The sequence below is a fragment of the Vigna angularis genome, chromosome 8 (assembly GCF_016808095.1).
Source record: "Vigna angularis cultivar LongXiaoDou No.4 chromosome 8, ASM1680809v1, whole genome shotgun sequence".
Classification (NCBI taxonomy): Eukaryota; Viridiplantae; Streptophyta; class Magnoliopsida; order Fabales; family Fabaceae; genus Vigna; species Vigna angularis.
The window spans coordinates 130,972-153,875 of record NC_068977.1 but is presented as its reverse complement, the minus strand read 5'-3'; the positions used below and the strand labels follow the sequence as shown (position 1 = coordinate 153,875).

The window sequence follows — 22,904 nt, the reverse complement described above, 5'->3', positions numbered from 1 at the left end:
CCCTTCTAAATATTACATTCCAACATTTTTATATAAAGGTAAAACTGACAATGAGAGTAAATCTGTGCAAATCTTCGCATATGAGAAAAGATTGGAAAACTTGTTCGTCGTGCAAATCAAAGGTTTCCCTCGCTTGGAAATCCTTTAAAACGAACATGCATATAATTTCAAATCCGTCTTCGTTGATCAATGGTAACAGTAAATTCCATCAAAAAAAACACAGTGTAAATTCTAAAGATATATTACTTGTTATTGGATTTATTTTATTTTATCTTTAATTTTATCAAAATCCAAGAAGAAAAATAGTAACGTCTCACTAATATTGAACTTTAGTTAACGTAACATGTAGGGATGACAACGGGTTGGGTCGGGTATGGATAGTGCCTACCCGCAACCCGACCCGACAAAAAAAAATCCACCTGCTACCCGACTCGCTACCCGCATGGATACTCGCTTCCGCGGATATTTTAAAACCTGCGGATACCCGTGGATATCCACGGATACCTGTGGATATCCGCAGATACCCGCAAATATTAAAAAAAAAATATTTTAATAAATTATTAAAATAAAATTTAAATAGAATTACAAAAAATATATAAAATATAATATAAATTAAATTAAATATAAATTTAAATTCAATTTTAATTAAATTTAATCTTTTAAAATATAAATTAATGTTAATTTTAATTAAATTTAACTTAATAAAATATAAATTAAATTTTTATTTTTATTTTTTGCCAGTAACGGGTATCCGCGGATACGGATAATATAATACCCGTACCCGACCCGTTTATAAGTGAGTATTAAAATATCCGCTACTCGCGGATTGCGGTAGTAATTATCCGCGGATATCAACTATCCGTTGCAGATTTTATCCATGGATATCCGTAAGAACGAATTTTTTTACCATCCCACACATGTAAACTTGAATGACTCATCTACTTTGTGATTTTCATGTTAATTACAATCATATTGCTCTTTTATTATTTTTTACAATATATAAACTCTGTCAATCCATTTTTTCATGAATACACGAAGCGTATCAAAATTGAATACCACATTATATGTGAAAAAGTGCATTTTGCAACTAGTTAAAATTCTTTCCATTTATTTTACTGATAATTTTGCTGATGCTTAGACTCTACTTTATAGCACTTTTCATTTTTTGTATTACACAGACACACATTATTAATTAAAATTTATAATTAAATATGTTTTTTATTCTTATCAAATTTCTGATTTTTAGCTTTTATTCCTAATGTATATATATCAAATTTTTTTCATCCTATTATTTTGTTTTTTGCTTCTTAAATTTGTTTAGGCAATATTTTAAACAGTAAAACCAGTGATTTAAATAACTCGTCGGAATCTAAAATAAAAATTTAAAAAACAACTGTTCTTTTTATTAGAGAAAAAAAAACAAAAAAGAATAAAAACATATTTAAAACTACAATTTATTAAAAGTTATAAATTGAAGAGAGATTCATAAAATAAGAAATGAAACTGATAAAACATTATAATTATAATGAAGTTTAATCTGATAATTAGTAAATAATATTTTAAAGACTGTATTAAAAGTAATCATTACCAAATCTTAAAGCATTGCATAATTACAGTCTCAATAAAAAACATATAATTTCTCCTTTTTCTTTATAGTGTGTTGAATTGTATTTTCAAACTATCTAAACTGATAGTAACAAGTATTCAACTATTGAATTCAACTTCACTATAAAAAAAATGGGATTTCATTTTAATATCAAATTTGTTAAGAAAGGGTTAAAATCGAATGTGAACACACGACATATCCGAGAACATCTTTCTCAGACATAATTGTTGTATAAGGTAATGTTACGCGCTTCGTTGACCTGCTAAATTCTAGTTCTTTGCTTGCCAATGGATCTTCCACACAGTTTCCGCTATTCCCTTGTTTTAAATTTCACAATTTTCATTCATCTTTAACTCAATTCTTCTCTTCTTTACACCTCTCATACCTCCTTTCAACTTTCTCACTCACACAACCACCATGAGTCTTACTCAATCGTATGTTTAACACTTCCTACACTCAATTTGTTTGTTGGGTTTTGTTTTTGTGTTTCAAAAGTCATAAACTTGAAACACTTGAATTGATCCTATGTAACCAACATGTTTGTTTTTTTGTGTCTGATTAACTTTGTGTTGTGAACTTCTTGTGATTGCAGATTTAGCAGTGGAATTGTGCAAGCACCCTTTGTCACAAGCTCTCATCTTCTCCTAAAAACATGGGGTGTTATCTCGTCACGTGATGAAGATGTGGTTCCCCACGTGGGGAGGGGATTGGTCTGGAAAGTTTGGAAGGAATCGGAATTGACGATTGTGGTGTTTGAGGTCAAGAATGATTTTGATCCTCAGCAGAAATTGGTTTCTTCTTCTTTTCTCAAGGAGAAGAATAACTTCCACCGCTTTGAGTTTCTATGTACCAAGAAAATTCCAGAGTTATCTGTTAATGGGTCTGCAGTTTCGCTATTCATTGACAATCTTGAGAAGCTTGATGAGTTGAAGTCCGAGGTACATCTCTACCTTTCCCTTTCATTATATTTGTGGTTTCTATTTGAAAAACTGCAATCTGAAACAGAATAGATTGATTAAGATATTAGATTTTTTGTGTTGCCTGCGTGAAAAAAATTGTGCTACAAGTCTAGAGAGGCATTTTGGTAGAGATCACGAGTAAACTCCTTCACCTGAGACAATTCTGTATGAGTCAGGTAGGATCACTATAAATAGAGATGAATTTAGTTTTACTTAATCATGTACTAGTACAATGAACTTTTGAAGTAAGTATTACAAAATTTGACAATTGATGGTTGTAAGATAGTTCAAGTGGTGTCTGGAGTTTAAGGGGTTTTTCTTCTTGCTTTTTGGTTTTAAAAACTGGTTTCCCAATTAACAACTTTTCATCCAAAATGTATGAAGTTTTGAAATTTTGTTTCTGGGACAAGTGTGTTAAAAACCAAAAAGCTGGAGGTGAACTGTATTCTATTCTTCTGATCTGTGGTCCAAGCTCAAGAGCGAGTCATTAGGAGTGGTGTTGTACGTAGTGAGGCATGGACTTTTGTGTGAATTTCTGTTCTCATTACTTTTTTTGAAAACTAAAAATAATTTTTGAAAGTTGACATCAAACACACTTTGTTTCTTTAATTTCCTTAGAATTTATTGTTCTTTTTATGTGAGTCCTTGTAACTATGGTAATACTGATGCAGATTAATAGCTCCCATCCATTGATTGTTACTGGACATGGTGTTGGAGGAGCAATAGCTTCTCTCTTTACTGTGTTGCTTTTAGAAAGCATTGGCTCAGGAAAGAAACGCCCTCTCTGCATCACCTTTGGTTCTCCCCTTATTGGTGACAAAAAGTTGCAGGAAGCCATATCACGAAGTTCTACATGGAGTTCTTGCTTTCTACATGTTGTCTCTTGCAATGACTCACTTCCAAAGAAGTTGAATTCCCAATCAGTTGATTACATGCCTTTTGGGACATTTCTCTTTTGTTCTGATACAGGTGCTACTTGTTTTGGGAAACCCGAGTTTGTTTTGGAGCTTCTTGTGAGCTCAATCAATGATCAAAGTCAAGGTTTTGAGGTCGCAGATTATGGAAAACTTGTGGAAAATCTCAATCGTAAAGCAATTTGCAAGGACTTTAGCGTACAGGGGATGAACTTGACACATTCTACTTCACTGAATGCAAGTATCCGTTTGCAGTTGTGTGCAGCACTAGGATTGACATCAGAAATGCAGGTAGCTGAATATCTTTTAAGTTGTAAGCCGCTTGCATTTAAAGTAAGAACAAAACTTATAAGCAATACAATAAGAGCCGTTTTCTTATCAAATTGAGACTTTCAACTTGAAATATATGAAGATGACATTTAATGAAATATTTCATTACGGACTTACATTGATTAGAGAACAATGTCTATGATTCTGCATATGTATGCTCAATTTAGTCTTGTGTGTAACTAAACCAGAATTTGGTGAGTAATTTTTTCATAATATCTTATCTAAATTTGATTTTACAGCAGCTACAACACCAGAACATTGATATAAATGCTTTGGTAATAAAGTTGGAAAAACTGGAGAATAAATTCATGTTCCAGAAGATGAAATTTGATCCGTCCAAGAAATTGAATGTGATGAAGATAGACATGGCAAAACTTGAATGGTACAAGAAGCATTGTAAAAGTCAAGATAATGGGTACTATGACTGCTTCAAAAAGGGCGTCTCAACTATTGACCAAGATGCTGTTCAGTGGCAGAAAAACCTCAGAAACTACTGGATTGACATGGTTGAAGAGGCAGAGATGAAACCTCAAACAGAAGCAGCAGCTTTTCGTACTCGCTGGCTTTTTGCTGGAACTAACTACAGGAGAATGGTTGAGCCTCTAGACATTGCTAAATACTATGAAAATGGTCTTCGTAAGGACTATGAGGCTAAAGGAAGGTCTAGACATTATGTAGTGTTGGAGAAGTGGCTGGAAGAAGTTAAGAAAGAAAAAAGTGATTCAAAGGGAAAAACTAAAAAGAATGTGGAATTGATTTTAACCTTTGATTCTTGCTTTTGGGCAAAGCTTGAAGAGGCTCTCCTTTTGTGTGGACAGTTGGATAATTTGAAAGAGAATGTAGAGGCAAAAGGGAAGTTGCTTGAATTTGAGAACTATGTTTATGAATCACTCAAAAAGTATGAAGTGTCACCAGAGATTTTCTTGAAGGGAAGCAGTTACATGACTTGGTGGAATAAGTATAAACGGTTTGCAGATAATCATAGACTAGCAAGCTTCATGAGCAATCGTCAGCATTTTGATCGGTATACTGAGGGAGATTATTTTTTCCCCTGAAGTACAGTGAATGCAATGTGTGGTTGGTTGTACAATAAATTATGATTTGAACATTCTACATTTCCTTTGTTGATTTAGGTAGGGATCTTGGTTTTGCCATCCCTTGTACTGTCTTATGGGAAACTCTTGCAATTGTCTTTCCCTTGTAAGCTTTCACTCTCATTGTTCTGGAAAATTTGAATGCAATGGAAGCATTGTAACGCCCTAACCTACTTTGGAGTTACATTATTACTAATCACTAACATAAATAGATAATTGATGAGTCTCGGCTTTGTAGAGTTTTCTGAGGCTAATTTTGTCTCCTTGAGATTTAGTTTGCTTTTATTTCCTGGTTTTAGTTCAGATTTTTATTTTCTTGAATAAATTGCTAATTTTCTGAAAATGTGTTAACAGAGTGGAATTAAGTAAATTTGAAAGTGTTTTTAGTCTTTCTGAAAAATAAAAATTCAGTTTTGAAAGTGAAGAGTGAACATTTCAGCTTGGAATTTCAGTGTAGTGTGAATTTTAAGGTTCTTGTGCAGTGAACTGTAGGAGTGCTATTTGGAGAGCTCGTTTTCAGTGCTGTGATGAAGCATGCATTGCAAAGTTCAGTCCAGTTGAGGAAATTATTACTCAGCACATGATTAGCTTGGAGCAATCATCACTTAAAGTATGAATGCACTTGCTGAACCAGAATGCAACTTGCTACTAGCAGTTTTGAAGGTTGAAAAGCTAAATCAGTGAGCAAAGTAACTTGCACCTGCCAGTGAAGATGAGTAGAGTAACCTACATTTGCCTTTGAGTAACCTGTATAATACCTGCTTCAGAATTCATAGATACACGGTTCCAATTACATAGTTTTAGTTTTAGTTTTCAGTTTCTTAGATAGCTGTAGAATTCTCTCTGCACAGTTCAAGTTCTTGATGTTTTACTTTCCAGATTTCAGAGTTCTTGTAGTTACTGTTTCAGATTTTGCTTCGATACAAGTTATATTGTGTTTCAATACTACTTCTTTCATTGTTTCTGCACTATTCAATTCAAGTTTCTATCATCAATTTACTGTCTTCTATCCAATTTTCTACAAAGCTTTTCATCTCTTTTGTTAATTCTGAAATCGGATATTTTTCAAATCAATATATTTTTGGATTCTATTCATTCATTAGAATCCCTAAAGTTCTGTAGTTCTTCGAATAGTTTTATTCGTAGTTCTACCTACATCAGTTCTGCACTATTCGTAGTTCTCTAGGCCTAGTTGTCGGTACGCCGTGGACGCGCCGGAGCTGTTACGTTTTGCAGCTTTGCAAAGAGAAAAAGAAAAACAGAGTTGCGGTGTAGGAAGAATAAAGAAGGAAAGAGAAAGAGTAAAAAAAGAACACTACTTTCAAAAGGTTTCTTATTTAATAATTTAATTATATTAATGATTCAATATTTTATTAAATTCTGTTTTTTCTTAAGTTTTACTTTGAACATAAGATTTAATTCCAATATTTTTTAATTTAAATTTAAATCTACATATGATTTAATTGAGACCACTTTTATATTTTCATTTATTTTACTCTTAAACTATGGAACACAAAATTACAAATTTTATACTTTGGATCTCTCTTTTTTAAATGATAAATTAAAGTTTTGTTAGATGTTAAAATTATAAAATATCTATTAAACTTTTACTTAATAAAAAAAATTAAATTATTTTTTACAATAATCATATTAAAATTAAAAATATAATATAATATCAAATAATTAATAATTTAATATTATTTTAAAAGTATATAATATATTATACTATAATTAATTTTAATTCTGACATGTTTTATTTTTTATATTTAAATAATTTAATTTCTATTATATTAATTTATTTGACAATATTTTATTTTTACGTTTAATTAATTTTTTATGTTTATGGACCTTTGTTTGACACGAAGTTAAAATGTTATAAAAAAGAAGAGTAAAAATATCATTATTCTTATTTAAATCAACTCAACTGATGAATCAAAATTGGATTTCTAATGCAAGTCATAATCAATTAAAAAAATCCAAAATTTCACAAATAGGATTTCTCATAAAATAGCGAAAGATCATATTAGAACAAGTCAATTAATTAAACATAAACTAAAATGTTTTGATAGCAATTGCGGAAGCATAAACCATAACCCTCCACCAAATGAAAATACTGTTTATATATATATATATATAACCCAAACTTTCCTTCCACTTTCTATGTCTTTACGTAGCAAGTTTCCTCAATTTATGAGAAAAAAATGCAAATGCTGAGTGTTGACTTGATTTACTATTGACTTCATCTTCATATCATTGATCTATTAGAATCATAAAATTCTCAAGAATTCACTGCATTACAAGTTTCTTCCTTTCTTTTGCTATTTTATATCAAAACAATTCTTCTCTTCTTTACACCTCTTATACCTCCTTTCAACTTTCTCACTCACACAACCACCATGAGCCTTACTCAATCGTATGTCACAGCTTAACACTTCCTACACTCAATTTGTTTATTGGGTTTTGTGTTTATGTTTCAAAAGTCATAAACTTGAAACACTTGAATTGATCCTATGTAACCAACATGTTTGTTTGTTTGTGTCTGATTAACTTTGTGTTGTGTACTTCTTGTGATTGCAGATTTAGCAGTGGAATTGTACAAGCACCCTTTGTCACAAGCTCTCGTCTTCTCCGAAAAACATGGGGTGTTATCTCGTCAGGTGATGAAGATGTGGTTCCCCACGTGGGGAAGGGATTGGTCTGGAAAGTTTGTGAGGAGTCGGATTTGACGGTTTTGGTGTTTGACGTCAAGAATGATTTTGATCTTCAACAGAATTTGGTTTCTTCTACCTATCTCAAGGAGAACAATAATTTCCACCGCTTTGAGTTTCTATGTACGAAGAAAATTCCAGAGTTCTCTGTTAACTGGTCTGCTGTTTCGTTATTCATTGACAATCTTGAGAAGCTTGATGAGTTGAAGTCCAAGGTACATCTCCTCCTTCCCCTTTCATTATTCTGTGGTTTCTATTTGAAAAATTTACTTTTTTTGAAAACTAAGTAAATTTTGAAAGTTGAAGTCAAACACACTTCGTTTCTTTAATTTCCTGGGAATTTATTGTTCTTCCTATGTGAGCCCTTATAACAACGGTTATATTAATGCAGATTAATAGCTCCCATCCACTGATTGTTACTGGACATGGTGTTGGAGGAGCAATAGCTTCTCTCTTTACAGTGTTGCTTTTAGAAAGCATTGGTTCAGGAAAGAAACGTCTTCTCTGCATCACCTTTGGTTCTCCCCTTATTGGTGACAAAAAGTTGCAGGAAGCCATAGCACAAAGTTCTACGTGGAGTTCTTGCTTTTTACATGTTGTCTCTTGCAAAAACTCACTTACTAAGAAGTTGATTCCCCACCCAACTGATTACATGCCTTTTGGTACATTTCTCTTCTGTTCTGATACAGGTGCTACTTGTTTTGGGAACCCCGAGTCTGTTTTGGAGCTTCTTGTGAGCTTAATCAATGATCAAAGTCAAGGTTTTGAGGTCGTAGATTATGGAAAACTTGTTGAAAATCTATATCGTAAAGCAATTTGCAAGGACTTGATCCCACGGGGGCTGTACTTGACAGATTCTACTTCACTGAATGCAAGTATCCGTTTGCAGTTGTGTGCAGCACTAGGATTGACATCTGATATGCAGGTAGCTGAATGTTTTTAGTTCTAAGCATTTAAAGTAAGAACAAAACTTATAAGTAATACTATAAGTGTCGTTTTCTCATCGATTCAAGAGTTTCAACTTGATAATATGTGATGACATTTAATGAAATACTTCATCACACATGTTACCGACATGAAATTCCAAATTTGATTACAGAACACAATATCTGTGATTCTGCATATGTATGCTCTCTAAATCTTATCAGTCTTGTGTGTAACTAGAATTTAATGAGTATATATCTTCATCATATCATCTGAATTTGATTTTACAGCAGCTACAACATCAAAATACTGATATAAACGCTTTGGCAACAAAGTTGGAAGAACTGGAGAAATTCATGTCCCAGAAGAAGGTGAAATTTGATCCATCCAAGACATTGAATATGAAGAAGATAGACATGGCAAATCTTGAATGGTACAAGAAGTATTGTAAAAGTCAAGGAATTGGGTACTATGACTGCTTCAAAAAGGAGACCAAAAAGGACACCTCAAAAGTGGACACCTCATCAACAGTTTCCCAAGATGTTATTCTGCCGCAGAAAAGCCTCAGAAACTACTGGATTGACATGGTTGAAGAGGCAGAGAGGAAACCTCAGACAGAAGCTGCAGCCTTTCGTACTCGCTGGCTTTTTGCTGGAACTAACTACAGGAGAATGGTTGAGCCCCTATACATTGCTGAATACTATGCAGATGGTCTTAGTAAGGACTATGAGGCTAAAGGAAGGTCTAGACATTATGTAGTGTTGGAGAAGTGGCTGGAAGAAGATAAGAAAGAAAAAGGTGATTCAAAGGGCAAAACTAAAAAGAATGTGGAATTGATTTTAACCTTTGATTCTTGCTTTTGGGCAAAGCTTGAAGAGGCTCTCCTTTTGTGTGGACAGTTGGATGATTTGAAAGAGAATGTAGAGGCAAAAGGGAAGTTGCTTGAATTTGAGAACTATGTTTATGAATCACTCAAAAAGTATGAAGTGTCACCAGAGATTTTCTTGAAGGGAAGCAGTTACATGACTTGGTGGAACAAGTATAAAGAGTCTGCAGATAATCATAGACTAGCAAGCTTCATGAGCAATCGTCAGCATTTTGATCAGTATACTGAGGGAGCCTATTCCTTCCCCTGAAGTGCAGTGAATGCAAGTGTGGTTGTACAATAAATTATGATTTAATCATTCCACATTCCCTTTGTTGATTTGGTAGGGATCCTGGTTTTGCCATCCCTTGTGCTGTGTTTGTTCTATTGGAAACTCTTGCAATTGTGTTTCCCTTGTAAGGTTTCATTCTCATTGTTCTGGAAAATTTGAATGCAATGGAAGCATTGTAACGCTCTAACCTACTTTGGGGTTACATTATTACTAATCACTAACATAAATAGATAATTGATGAGTCTCGGATTTGTAGAGTTTTCTTAGGCTAATTTTGTCTCCTTGAGATTTACTTTGGTTCGATACAAGTTATATTGTGTTTCAATACTACTTCTTTCATTGTTTCTGCACTATTCAATTCAAGTTTCTATCATCAATTTACTGTCTTCTATCCAATTTTCTACAAAGCTTTCATCTCTTCTGTTAATTCTGAAATCGGATATTTTTCAAATCAATATATTTTTGGACTCTATTCATTCATTGGAAACCCTAAAGTTCTGTAGTTCTTCGAATAGTTTTATCTGTAGTTTTACCTACATCAGTTGTCAGACACGGTGGAAAAGATACAACCACTTCTCTAGGCCTAGTTGTCGGTACGCCGTGGACGCGCCGGAGCTGTTGCGTGTTCAAGCTCTGCAAAGAGAAAAAGAAAAACAGAGTTGCGTTGTATGAAGAACAAAGAAGAAGGAAAGAGAAAGAGTAAAAAAAGGAAACTACTTTCAAAAGGTTTTTTATTTAATTATTTAATAATTTAATTATATTAATGATTCAGTATTTTATTAAAAACTGTTTTTTCTTAAGTTTAACATATTTTTTTATTTGAACATGAGATTTAATTCCAATATTTTTTACTTAAATTTAAATCTATAAATGAATTATTAGATAATTATATAATTATTATTATGTTGTGTTTATTTTTAATTGAGACCACTTTTATATTTTCATTTATTTTACTCTTAAACTATGGAACACAAATTTACAAATTTTATACTTTGGATCTCTCTCTTTTAAATGATAAATTAAAGTTTTATTAGATGTTAAAATTATGAAGTATAAATTAAACTTTTACCTAAGAAAAAAAATTAAATTTTAAATTATTTTTTACAATAATCATATTAAAATTAAAAATATAACATAATATCAAATAATTAATAATTTAATATTATTTTAAAAGTATATAACATCTTATACTATAATTAATTTTAATTCGTGACATTTTTTACTTTTTATATTTAAATAATTTAGTTTCTATTATTAATTTATTTGACAACATTTTATTTTTATGTTTAATTAATTTTTTATGTTTAGATTTTATTATTATAAAAGATTAAGATTAATATATCTAATTTAAATAAATTAAGATTAATTTGTTATATTTAATTTATATTAATGTTTCTTCTTCTTTTTCACATTATGAAATATATTAGTAAATACATATTTTCGGTTTAGTACTATCTGTCTTTGTCATATTCTTGTATGTGTATGTCTTCCAAACAACTATCCGATTTATGTGGTAAGTTGTGATTAAGACATAAATGTCTTCACACTACCTCTATTTTTTAACAATTGCAACTTTCTAAAAAAAATCAATTAGTAATAAGGATAAAAGAATTATTTTAATTTATGAGAAAATTTTGTTGAATAAACTTTAAATGAGAATTAATGGGTTATTGTTGAATAAATTTAAATGAGAGTTAAAAATATTAGTGTTAAATAACTTATAATAGAGTTAATGTATCAATAAGCACATTTTATAGCTTGAAATTGAAAAGTCAAATTTCAATCTACATGATTAGAACCGTAAGACTTGTTCTACACATATTAGAAATAAGTATTTCATATCACATCTTAACCTAACACAACACATCATGCACATTAAATATATATTAATAGATATTTTCATTGGCATTATACTTTTATTTTCGAAAGACTCTTGGGTTGGAGTCACTTTTTTCACCTGTCATGGATTTTAAATAAATTTTGACAAAATCACCCAAGCTTTACTCAGTCTCACCGTATTAGGATTTTAGTTCTCTTCATATTATAAATTAAGTTCATATCTATTTGAAAGGTTTATCTTCTACATATACTAGCACAAATACACAGATATAAAAACGCAAATGCAAAAACGCAAGTACACACAAGTACACACTTATACACACATTCACACACATGTAAATACACATACACATATACATACACACACATTCACACTTACATATAGAAACACACACAAACACATTTTCTAATAGATAATGACCGCTTGTCCTAACTCTGCTTGGCCTATCGCGATTCTCCACTTACTTTTAAAAATTTCAAACCTTTAATTTTCCTTTCAAAAATCTTCTTTTCGCTCAAGGAGTTTAGAAGTTCATTTAATAAGACTAATTAAGTTTTTTTTTCCTTGAAAAGTTTAACCTCCTCAAAAAAAAAAAGATAACAAAAAGATCCAATACCTAAATGAGAACACAAAAACTACTAACGACAACCACGATGTTCAATGAATGACGCAACCACGATGATTGTTCCACAAAGCTCCCAAAAACGGACCTAAAACCTTTACAAAAACACAAATCGCAACACCCACAACCATCACACAACAACAAATCGATGCGAACACTAGTGGTTACAGTGACACACCTCCTCCTTCTTGCAAAGAACTCTCACACCCAAAACTAATTTCGAAAAACAATTTTAAACCAAATGAAAAAAAAGCTACTAAATCGAAATCTCTAAATTTGAATTTTTCATATTATTTTTTTTTGTTTTAATTTCAAAGACATATGAACCAATCTTTGTTTAACATGTAACAAAGTTAAAATGTTATAAAAAAAAAGTCAAAATCTTACAAATAGGATTTCTCATAAAATAGAGAAAGATCATATTACAATAAGTCAATTAAACATAAACTAAAATGTTCTGAGAGCAATTGCGGAAGCATAAACCATAACCGTCCAACAAATTAAAATACTGTTTATATATATATATATATCCCAAACTTTCCTTCCACTTTCTATTCTTTACTAAGCAAGTTTCCTCAATTTATGAGAAAAAAAATGCAAATGCTAAGTGTTGACTTGGTTTACCTCATACTATACTATTGACTTCATCTTCATATCATTGATCTATTAAAACCACAAAATTTTCAAGAATTCACTGCAATGCAAGTTTCTTCCTTCCTTTTGCTATTTATAACAAAACAATTCTTCTCTTCTTTACACCTCTCATACCTCCTTTCAATTTTCTCACTCACACAACCACCATGAGCCTTACTCAATCGTATTTCACAACTTAACTCTTCCTACACTCAATTTGTTTGTTGGCTTTTGTTTTTATGTTTCAAAAGTCATAAACTTGAAACATTTGAATTGATCCTATGTAACCAACATGTTTGTTTGTTTGTGTCTGATTAACTTTGTGTTGTGAACTTCTTGTGATTGCAGATTTAGCAGTGGAATTGTGCAAGCACCCTTTGTCACAAGCTCTCGTCTTCTCCTACAAACATGGGATGTTATCGGGTCACGTGATGAAGATGTGGTTCCCCACGTGGGGAAGGGATTGGTCTGGAAAGTTTGTGAGGAGTCGGATTTGACGGTTTTGGTGTTTGACGTCAAGAATGATTTTGATCTTCAACAGAATTTGGTTTCTTCTACCTATCTCAAGGAGAACAATAATTTCCACCGCTTTGAGTTTCTATGTACGAAGAAAATTCCAGAGTTCTCTGTTAACTGGTCTGCTGTTTCGTTATTCATTGACAATCTTGAGAAGCTTGATGAGTTGAAGTCCAAGGTACATCTCCTCCTTCCCCTTTCATTATTCTGTGGTTTCTATTTGAAAAATTTACTTTTTTTGAAAACTAAAAATAATTTTTGAAAGTTGACATCAAACACACTTTGTTTCTTTAATTTCCTTAGAATTTATTGTTCTTCCTATGTGAGCCCTTGTAACTATGGTAATACTGATGCAGATTAATAGCTCCCATCCATTGATTGTTACTGGACATGGTGTTGGAGGAGCTATAGCTTCTCTCTTTACTGTGTTGCTTTTAGAAAGCATTGGCTCAGGAAAGAAACGCCCTCTCTGCATCACCTTTGGTTCTCCCCTTATTGGTGACAAAAAGTTGCAGGAAGCCATATCACGAAGTTCTGTACGGAGTTCTTGCTTTCTACATGTTGTCTCTTGCAAAGACTCACTTCCAAAGAAGTTGAATTCCCAACCAGTTGATTACATGCCTTTTGGGACATTTCTCTTTTGTTCTGATACAGGTGCTACTTGTTTTGAGAACCCCGAGTTTGTTTTGGAGCTTCTTGTGAGCTCAATCAATGATCAAAGTCAAGGTTTTGAGGTCGCAGATTATGGAAAACTTGTGAAAAATCTCAATCGTAAAGCAATTTGCAAGGACTTTAGCCTACAGGGAATGAACTTGACACATTCTACTTCACTGAATGCAAGTATCCGTTTGCAGTTGTGTGCAGCACTAGGATTGACATCAGATATGCAGGTAGCTGAATATCTTTTAAGTTGTAAGCCGCTTGCATTTAAAGTAAGAACAGAACTTATAAGCAATACAATAAGCCGTTTTCTTATCAAATTAAGACTTTCAAATTGATATTATATGACGATGACATTTAATAAATATTTCATTACGGACTTTAATACATTAGAGAACAATGTCTATGATTCTACATATGTATGCTCACTAAATCTTGTTAGTCTTGTGTGTAACTAAACCAGAATTTGGTGAGTAAATTTTTCATAATATCTTGTCTAAATTTGATTTTACAGCAGCTACAACACCAGAACATTGATATAAATGCTTTGGTAACAAAGTTGGAAGCACTGGAGAAGAAATTCATGTTCCAGAAGATGAAATTTGATCCATTCAGGAGATTGAATATGATGGAGATAGAGATGGCAAAACTTGAATGGTACAAGAAGCATTGTAAAAGTCAAGGTAGTGGGTACTATGACTGCTTCAAAAAGGGCGTCTCAACTATTGACCAAGATGCTTTTCTGTGGCAGAAAAACCTCACAAACTACTGGATTGACATGGTTGAAGAGGCAGAGATGAAACCTCAGAAAGAAGCAGCAGCTTTTCGTACTCGCTGGCTTTTTGCTGGAACTAACTACAGGAGAATGGTTGAGCCTCTAGACATTGCTAAATACTATGAAAATGGTCTTCGTAAGGACTATGAGGCTAAAGGAAGGTCTAGACATTATGTATTGTTGGAGAAGTGGCTGGAAGAATATAAGAAAGAAAAAGGTAATTCAAATGGCAAAATTAGAAAGAATGTGGAATTGATTTTAAGCTTTGATTCTTGCTTTTGGGCAAAGCTTGAAGAGGCTCTCTTTTTGTGTGGACAGTTGGATGATTTGAAGGAGAATGTAGAGGCAAAAGGGAAGTTGCTTGAATTTGAGAACTATGTTTATGAATCACTCAAAAGGTATGAAGTGTCACCAGAGGTTTTCTTGAAGGAAAGCAGTTACATGACTTGGTGGAATAAGTATAAAGGGTTTGCAAATAATCATAGACTAGTAAGGTTCATGAGCGATCTTCAGCATTTTGATCGGTATATGATAAGTGTGAAAAATTATGAATTAGCTCAAAGGTGTAATTATTCATGAATGTATTTTTCTCATAGAAATGATGTAATAATTAGTAGAAAAGTTGTGTAGTTCTTTGTACAAGAATCTTATACATCATTAGAGTGTTGTCAGCAACTTTTTGCTAAGCCAATCATTATGTGCTTAGCTACAAGGAAGTTCATTCGCTCAGCGCACCAATACCATTAGCTCAACAAGTGGGATCAATTAAGAGAGGATAAATTGAGTTTTTGCTTAGCGCATGCCTATCTGTGAGCTGAGGGAGTTATATAGTTCTGGATTGTTTTTTTAGTTTGAGACATAAAGAAAGGAGGTATCTGGTGTTAGAAAAATATGAAAAATATTCAGGAACTCCAGGTAGGTTGCTACAAGACGTCAGGACACCATTCTTCACCGAATTTCATCACTTAGTGTATGTTTTAGATGACTAGGAGTAATTAGATTTCTCTTTTGTTGGAATTGGATGTAATGACTTCACTGTTATGTAATTTTTATGTTCAATATATCTAAATGTTCAAATGCTCTTTTTGTTTTTACTATCATTGTATGGAAGTAGAATGAAATTTTGAATGTTTGTGTTTACTAAAAGTGAACTCGAATGTGGAGATAAGAAATAGCAACCAAAAGGAAAGATGTTAGGAATAACGTATTTTCTTCTGGTTATTCTTAAACATCAGATTTTGATGCAAATTATATGTTAAGTTAATTAAGGAAATAATAATTTAACATATATATTTAGAACTTGATTTAAGGAATTAAACTAAGTATACATTGATGTGAATGTTTGAATGTATTATATATTGTTCATAATATTATTGTAACGTGATTCATGAACCAATTCCAACTAAGCTTTTCTTAAATTTTCAATAGTAATATTTGAATTCTTGTTATTTCAATTCAGTATAAAATGAATCCAACTGTTATCATCTACAAATTGATTTTGGTAAATAAGTATGAGCAGACAACATAACACAAGTCATGTCCTTTGATAGAAGGATACTTTTGACTTACACGAACTACTAGAAACGATTTGGTTCACTTGTTAAAAAGTTATCAAGTTTTTGGTACTGTTGTTGTTGGAAATTTGTTTATTATTGTTTGATTGTTTACCAATTTCAATTTGTTTCATTATCTGTATATCCATTTGTCTTTAAATCTTTTGTAGTTAGGTTGCGTTTATTGTTTTTAGTTGATTTCTTCGTTTTGCTTAGTCTAGCTCTGTTTGTTCTGCATGAGAAGCAGAACAAAAGTTGAAAACTTATTGTTTGATTCTGAAATAGAGAGAACAACCTGTAGAAATAACAGTAGATGTAGAAGACAAAATAGAAAAAACTAGTTTAAGTTCAACTTCAAATACTCTTTCTTCTTCTGAACTTGAGGAAAAGGAAATGGCAGGAAATCAGAATGATGGACAGGATCGAGGTCGCTGCACTTTGTAGGACTATGCTTCATTCTCAACATCTTTGAATTTTAATAGCATAGCTTGTCCAGTGGTGAATGCTGCTAATATAGAAATGAAGTCGACTTTGATTCATCTTGTCCAAAGCAATAAAAAAAAGCCTAAAAATTAGAAGCAAAGAAACAAAAAAAAATACGATGACAAAAAGGACCCAAATATCTAAACCAGAACATGAAAACCACCAACACCGTAACCACGACGGCCAACGAACAGTGCAACCACAGTGATTGTTTCACGAAAGCTCCCAAAAACGGACTTAGAACTCTACAAAAACACAAACCGTGACGCCCACAACTCCCGCATGATGACAAATCGACACGAACACAAGTGGTTGCAGCGACACACCTCCTCCTTCCTGCAAAGAACTCTCACCCCTAAAACCAACTTCGAAAAACAATTTTGAACCAATAAACGTGTTTCGGTACGAATGTTGAGACCGAGATACGAACCAAACGAATGGCAACCGCTTTTTCCTGTGATGTCGTTACCGTGGTATCTCCCTTCCTATGCCAAGCTCTCTGAGGAGAAAATGGGCTGGGTAAGGTACTCCGACGCTCAAGTTAGAAAAGGATACCTTGAACCCTTTCAATTCAAAGTGAAGAAGATTAATATTTTCTCTCTTAATCTCTCTTTAAAAAAAAAACGTACCTTTTTTCCTTTCTGGAAGTTGTAATTGTTAGATTGTGCTTGACACTGGATCAGTTACTCCCGTGATTCGTGGCATTAAATGATATTCCTAATCGCTTATTTAGAGTTGACCGATTGACCGGACATATCCTGACATCGCTCATTAATCTGGTGTATCAACACAAACATGCAAGCGCTATATGTCGCGATATCGCTGTTTGCTTGTCGATATCAATATGCAAATGCTATGATGCAATCGTCTTAACGATTGATGCACAGAAGGTAAGCTCCGGGTTCGACGTTGACATCGTGATGTGTTCGACATACATACGATCGTAAGAAGGCTCAACATTGTGTATCCTTATTGTTGGTTTTAACGGTCGCCCCGGATTACTGGTCGACCATTGGTGAATTCAGGTATCCTACTATACACAAGGGAAATTGCGAAATTGAAATCTCTAAATTTGAATTTTCCATGAGGTTATTTTTTTTTGTTCTATTTTCAGAGGCATGTGAATCAATTTCACACATGACAAAGTTGTAAAAAAAAAATCAAAATATCATTATCCTTCGTTAAATCAACCTTACGAATCAAATTGGATTTCACATGCAAGTCATAATAAATTAAAAATATTCAAAATTTCACAAATAGGATTTCTCATAGAAAGATCATATTAGAATAAGTCAATTATACATAAACTAAAATGTTTTGATAGCAATTGCGGAAGCATGAACCATAAGCCTCCAACAAATTAAAATATATATATATATATATATATATATATATATATATATATATATATATATATATATATATATATATATATATATAACACCCAAACTTTCCTTCCACTTTCTATTCTTTACTCAGCAAGTTTCCTCAATTTATGAGAAAAAAAATGCAAATGCTGAGTGTTGACTTGGTTTACCTCATACTATACTATTGACTTCATCTTCATATCATTGATCTATTAAAACCATAAAATTCTCGAGAATTCACTGCATTATAAGTTTCTTCCTTCCTTTTGCTATTTTATAACAAAACAATTCTTCTATTCTTTACACCTCTCATCCTCCTTTCAACTTTCTCACTCACACAACCACCATGAACCTTACTCAATCGTATGTCACAACTTAACTCTTCCTACACTCAATTTGTTTGTTGGGTTTTGTTTTTATGTTTCAAAAGTCATAAACTTGAAACACTTGAATTGATCCTATGTAACCAACATGTTTGTTTGTTTGTGTCTGATTAATTTTGTGTTGTGAACTTCTTGTGATTGCAGATTTAGCAGTGGAATTGTGCAAGCACCCTTTGTCACAAGCTCTCGTCTTCTCCTAAAAACATGGGGTGTTATCTCGTCACGTGATGAAGATTTGGTTCCCCACGTGGGGAAGGGATTGGTCTGGAAAGTTTGTGAGGAGTCGGATTTGACGGTTGTGGTGTTTGACGTCAAGCATGATTTTGACCTTCAACAGAATTTGGTTTCTTCTACTTATCTCAAGGAGAACAATAATTTCCACCGCTTTGAGTTTCTATGTACCAAGAAAATTCCAGAGTTATCTGTTAACGGGTCTGCAGTTTTGCTATTCATTGACAATCTTGAGAAGCTTGATGAGTTGAAGTCCAAGGTACATCTCCTCATTCCCCTTTCATTATTCTGTGGTTTCTATTTGAAAAATTTACTTTTTTGAAAACTAAAAATAATTTTTGAAAGTTGACATCAAACACACTTTGTTTCTCTAATTTCCTTAGAATTTATTGTTATTCGTATGTGAGCCCTTGTAACAACGGTTATATTAATGCAGATTAATAGCTCCCATCCACTGATTGTTACTGGACATGGTGTTGGAGGAGCAATAGCTTCTCTCTTTACTGTGTTGCTTTTAGAAAGCATTGGTTCAGGAAAGAAACGTCCTCTCTGCATCACCTTTGGTTCTCCCCTTATTGGTGACAAAAAGTTGCAGGAAGCCATATCACGAAGTTCTACATGGAGTTCTTGCTTTCTACATGTTGTCTCTTGCAAAAACTCACTTCCTAAGAAGTTGATTCCCCACCCAACTGATTACATGCCTTTTGGTACATTTCTCTTCTGTTCTGATACAGGTGCTACTTGTTTTGAGAACCCTGAGTCTGTTTTGGAACTTCTTGTGAGCTCAATCAATGATCAAAGTCAAGGTTTTGAGGTCGTAGATTATGGAAAACTTGTTGAAAATCTATATCGTAAAGCAATTTGCAAGGACTTGATCCCACGGGGGCTGAACTTGACAGATTCTACTTCACTGAATGCAAGTATCCGTTTGCAGTTGTGTGCAGCACTAGGATTGACATCTTATATGCAGGTAGCTGAATGTTTTAAGTTCTAAGCATTTAAAGTAAGAACAAAACTTATAAGTAATACTATAAGTGTCGTTTTCTCATCGATTCAAGAGTTTCAACTTGATAATATGTGATGACATTTAATGAATTTTATTTTACAGCAGCTACAGCATCAAAACATTGATATAAACGCTTTGGCAACAAAGTTGGAAGAAGCACTGGAGAAGAAATCCATGTCCAAGAAATTTAAACCATCCAAGAAATTTGATCCATCCAAGAAATTGAATAACATGAAGATAGACATGGCAAAACTTGAATGGTACAAGAAGCATTGTAAAAGTCAAGGTATTGGGTACTATGACTGCTTCAAAAATAACACCTCATCAAGAGTTTCCCAAGATGTTATTCTGCCGCAGAAAAGTCTCAGAGACTACTGGAGTGACATGGTTGAAGAGGCAGAGATGAAACCTCAGACAGAAGCTGCAGCCTTTCGTACTCGCTGGCTTTTTGCTGGAACTAACTACAGGAGAATGGTTGAGCCCCTATACATTGCTGAATACTATGCAAATGATCTTCGTAACTACGAGGCTAAAGGAAGGTCTAGACATTATGTAGTGTTGGAGAAGTGGCTGGAAGAAGATAAGAAAGAAAAAGGTGATTCAAAGGGGAAAACTAAAAAGAATGTGGAATTGATTTTAACCTTTGATTCTTGCTTTTGGGCAAAGCTTGAAGAGGCTCTCTTTTTGTGTGGACAGTTGGATGATTTGAAAGAGAATGTAGAGGCAAAAGGGAAGTTGCTTGAATTTGAGAACTATGTTTATGAATCACTCAAAAAGTATGAAGTGTCACCAGAGATTTTCTTGAAGGGAAGCAGTTACATGACTTGGTGGAACAAGTATAAAGAGTCTGCAGATAATCATAGACTAGCAAGCTTCATGAGCAATCGTCAGCATTTTGATCAGTATACTGAGGGAGCCTATTCCTTCCCCTGAAGTGCAGTGAATGCAAGTGTGGTTGTACAATAAATTATGATTTAATCATTCCACATTTCCTTTGTTGATTTGGTAGGGATCCTGGTTTTGCCATCCCTTGTGTTTGTTCTATTGGAAACTCTTGCAATTGTGTTTCCCTTGTATACTCCACTGTCATTGTTCTTGAAAATTTGAGTGTAATGGAAGCATGTGAAAGATGGACTTTTCAGCAGATGAGATCATTAGGTTAATTTTGAGGCTTGCCAATGTGATCGTTATCCTAGATATAAACTTTACAGCAAGAGTTTAATAAAATTTAGGGTAATGGATGTGTAAATGATAACCTTTTTGGCAAGTATACCAAATCGTTACAAGTAATACAGTGAATAAGTAAAAGTATCGTTCTCCCAAGGGACTTGTGCAACACATGACAATTCTTCCTTTTATAACTCAATTAGACATCAAAGTGTACAAAAAAAACACAAGAAACTCTTTTTGGTATTTTTATCAAACAGTTGGTGTGCAAGGAATTATATTTAAAAGAAACTTTGCTGGAATTGGGTTTCATGAATCATATGAATATAAAACTCTGTTCAATATTTCATTATTTCATTCAAACATTCACATCAAGGCATACTAGTCCTAATCCCTTAGCAACTAGTTCTAAATTAATATATTAAAATGCTAATCCCTTAGTCAATTTAACATACAATTTGCATTAAGGCCGATGTTAAGAATGACCAAGTTATTGAGTCTATCCCTAGATCCCAAATCACTTAGGTGCTCTATCTATGTTCATGTTCAAAATTACTTTCCAGTAATCAGAGACATTCAAATAACATTATATTTTCATACAATGATAGTAAATACAAGAAAGAGCATATGAACGAACAACGATATATTGAACAGGAAAATTACATCAGAGTAAGTTCATTACATCCAATTCTAACGAAAGAAAAACTACTCCTAATCATCTAAACGTACACATTTGAAGCAATCCCTTGCAACAATGGTGTCTTGATGCCTCGAGGTAGTCTCCAGAAGTTCCTGAGATATTTTCGTTTCTTTCTTTTGTCTGGAACTTCTGTTCGAAGGAGAGTGTTTCTGTCGCTCTGTCACATCTTTTAAAGCCACTTAAATTCATTAATTCGCTTAGCGCACATGTGCTGGTGCGCTATGCGAATTTTCTTAACTGCTGCATTTTAACTGATGTGATTCGCTCAGCGCACATGTACTGGTGCGCTATGCGAATTTACTTCTTCTGGCACTCCGAATTTTGGCTTTCGCTTTGCGAAAATTGACTGACAGAGTCTAAATAATACACAATTTCCTGTACAATATTTTTACATAACAATCTACTACCTATTACAACTTTTCAATGAGGAACAACATGAATAATTACAAGATTGAGTTCATTTATAAGTATAAAAACAACTCTTTTTCACACTTATCAGTAAAACTGTTTATGACAGCAACAAATTTATTACACATGACATATAATTTGTGATTGAATACTGATGTAAAAGCATAGTTTGTGATTATATAATTTGTGTTTGAATAATTATATAAAAGGATTGTTTATGATTGGATCATAATATAAAAAAATGTCCTTAGACAGCATTTTGATTAAATTCCAATTTAAAAGTGACATTTCTAATATTTTAGATAGCATTGTAAAATTAGTTTAACAATTCCTAACCACTTTTGCCATCCTCTTCTATGGTGTAAAAAAAAGTATTAATTAAAAGTTGTCAATTATGACAACTAGTCTAAGACTTTTCTTGGTTCCCAAAAAGTATGGAAAGTAGTTGAAAATGACCATCAAGAACCAACAAGCATAAAAGGACAGTTGAATGCCTAACTTGTTGTGTTAGAGCATCGCGAGTGAAGGATAAATTAGTTTTGTACGTGCTATACCGAATTGTGGATAAGTAAGGCTTTAAGAAGATAACAAATACTACATCTTTAAAAGAAACGTGAGACATATTAGAAAAGACATATAAAGGGATAATCGTGTAAAGTAGATCAAACTTCAAACTCTTATACGCGAACTTGAAAGCATGAGAATGAAAGAGGCTGAAGGAGTAGTCGAATACATATCTCAAGTAGAGATCATGGTGAATATGCCTGGAATGAATGGATAAACATTGTTCGCTAACCGAGTATTGGAGAAAATCCCGAGGCTGTTAACTCATGACTTTAAAAATATGATGTGCGTTATTGAGGAGTTT

General features: G+C 33.0%; 4 protein-coding genes across 8 annotated transcripts; all 4 read left to right on the top strand.

Annotated features, from left to right (window-relative positions):
- Positions 1-1,862: 1,862 nt before the first annotated feature.
- LOC108345578 (senescence-associated carboxylesterase 101) lies at positions 1,863-5,072 on the top strand. 2 transcript variants are annotated; one of them, XM_017584186.2, is made up of 4 exons: positions 1,863-2,040; positions 2,199-2,544; positions 3,237-3,770; positions 4,052-5,072. In XM_017584186.2, exons 1-4 carry the CDS (start codon positions 2,024-2,026, stop codon positions 4,862-4,864), a joined length of 1,710 nt encoding a protein of 569 aa, XP_017439675.1. In that variant the 5' UTR covers positions 1,863-2,023; the 3' UTR covers positions 4,865-5,072. The 2 variants fall into 2 exon arrangements, with proteins under 2 accessions (XP_017439675.1, XP_017439674.1); XM_017584185.2 differs by having other exon boundaries at positions 1,864-2,040; positions 4,049-5,072.
- Positions 5,073-7,080: 2,008 nt separating this feature from the next.
- Positions 7,081-10,020, top strand: LOC108345575 (senescence-associated carboxylesterase 101). Of its 2 annotated transcripts, none has more exons than XM_052867602.1 (4): positions 7,081-7,316; positions 7,481-7,826; positions 8,003-8,536; positions 8,829-10,020. In XM_052867602.1, exons 1-4 carry the CDS (start codon positions 7,300-7,302, stop codon positions 9,669-9,671), a joined length of 1,740 nt encoding a protein of 579 aa, XP_052723562.1. In that variant the 5' UTR covers positions 7,081-7,299; the 3' UTR covers positions 9,672-10,020. The 2 variants fall into 2 exon arrangements, with proteins under 2 accessions (XP_052723562.1, XP_017439670.2); XM_017584181.2 differs by having other exon boundaries at positions 7,082-7,316; positions 8,826-10,020.
- A 2,745-nt stretch (positions 10,021-12,765) lies between these two features.
- Positions 12,766-15,818, top strand: LOC108345576 (senescence-associated carboxylesterase 101-like). 2 transcript variants are annotated; one of them, XM_017584183.2, is made up of 4 exons: positions 12,766-12,971; positions 13,136-13,481; positions 13,660-14,193; positions 14,481-15,818. In XM_017584183.2, the coding sequence occupies exons 1-4, from the start codon at positions 12,955-12,957 to the stop codon at positions 15,315-15,317; spliced, it is 1,734 nt and encodes a 577-aa protein (XP_017439672.1). In that variant the 5' UTR covers positions 12,766-12,954; the 3' UTR covers positions 15,318-15,818. The 2 variants fall into 2 exon arrangements, with proteins under 2 accessions (XP_017439672.1, XP_017439671.1); XM_017584182.2 differs by having other exon boundaries at positions 12,769-12,971; positions 14,478-15,818.
- Positions 15,819-18,351: 2,533 nt separating this feature from the next.
- Positions 18,352-20,905, top strand: LOC108344586 (senescence-associated carboxylesterase 101-like). Of its 2 annotated transcripts, none has more exons than XM_052867949.1 (4): positions 18,352-18,504; positions 18,669-19,014; positions 19,192-19,725; positions 19,867-20,905. In XM_052867949.1, the coding sequence occupies exons 1-4, from the start codon at positions 18,488-18,490 to the stop codon at positions 20,692-20,694; spliced, it is 1,725 nt and encodes a 574-aa protein (XP_052723909.1). In that variant the 5' UTR covers positions 18,352-18,487; the 3' UTR covers positions 20,695-20,905. The 2 variants fall into 2 exon arrangements, with proteins under 2 accessions (XP_052723909.1, XP_017438506.1); XM_017583017.2 differs by having other exon boundaries at positions 19,864-20,905.
- Positions 20,906-22,904: the final 1,999 nt, after the last annotated feature.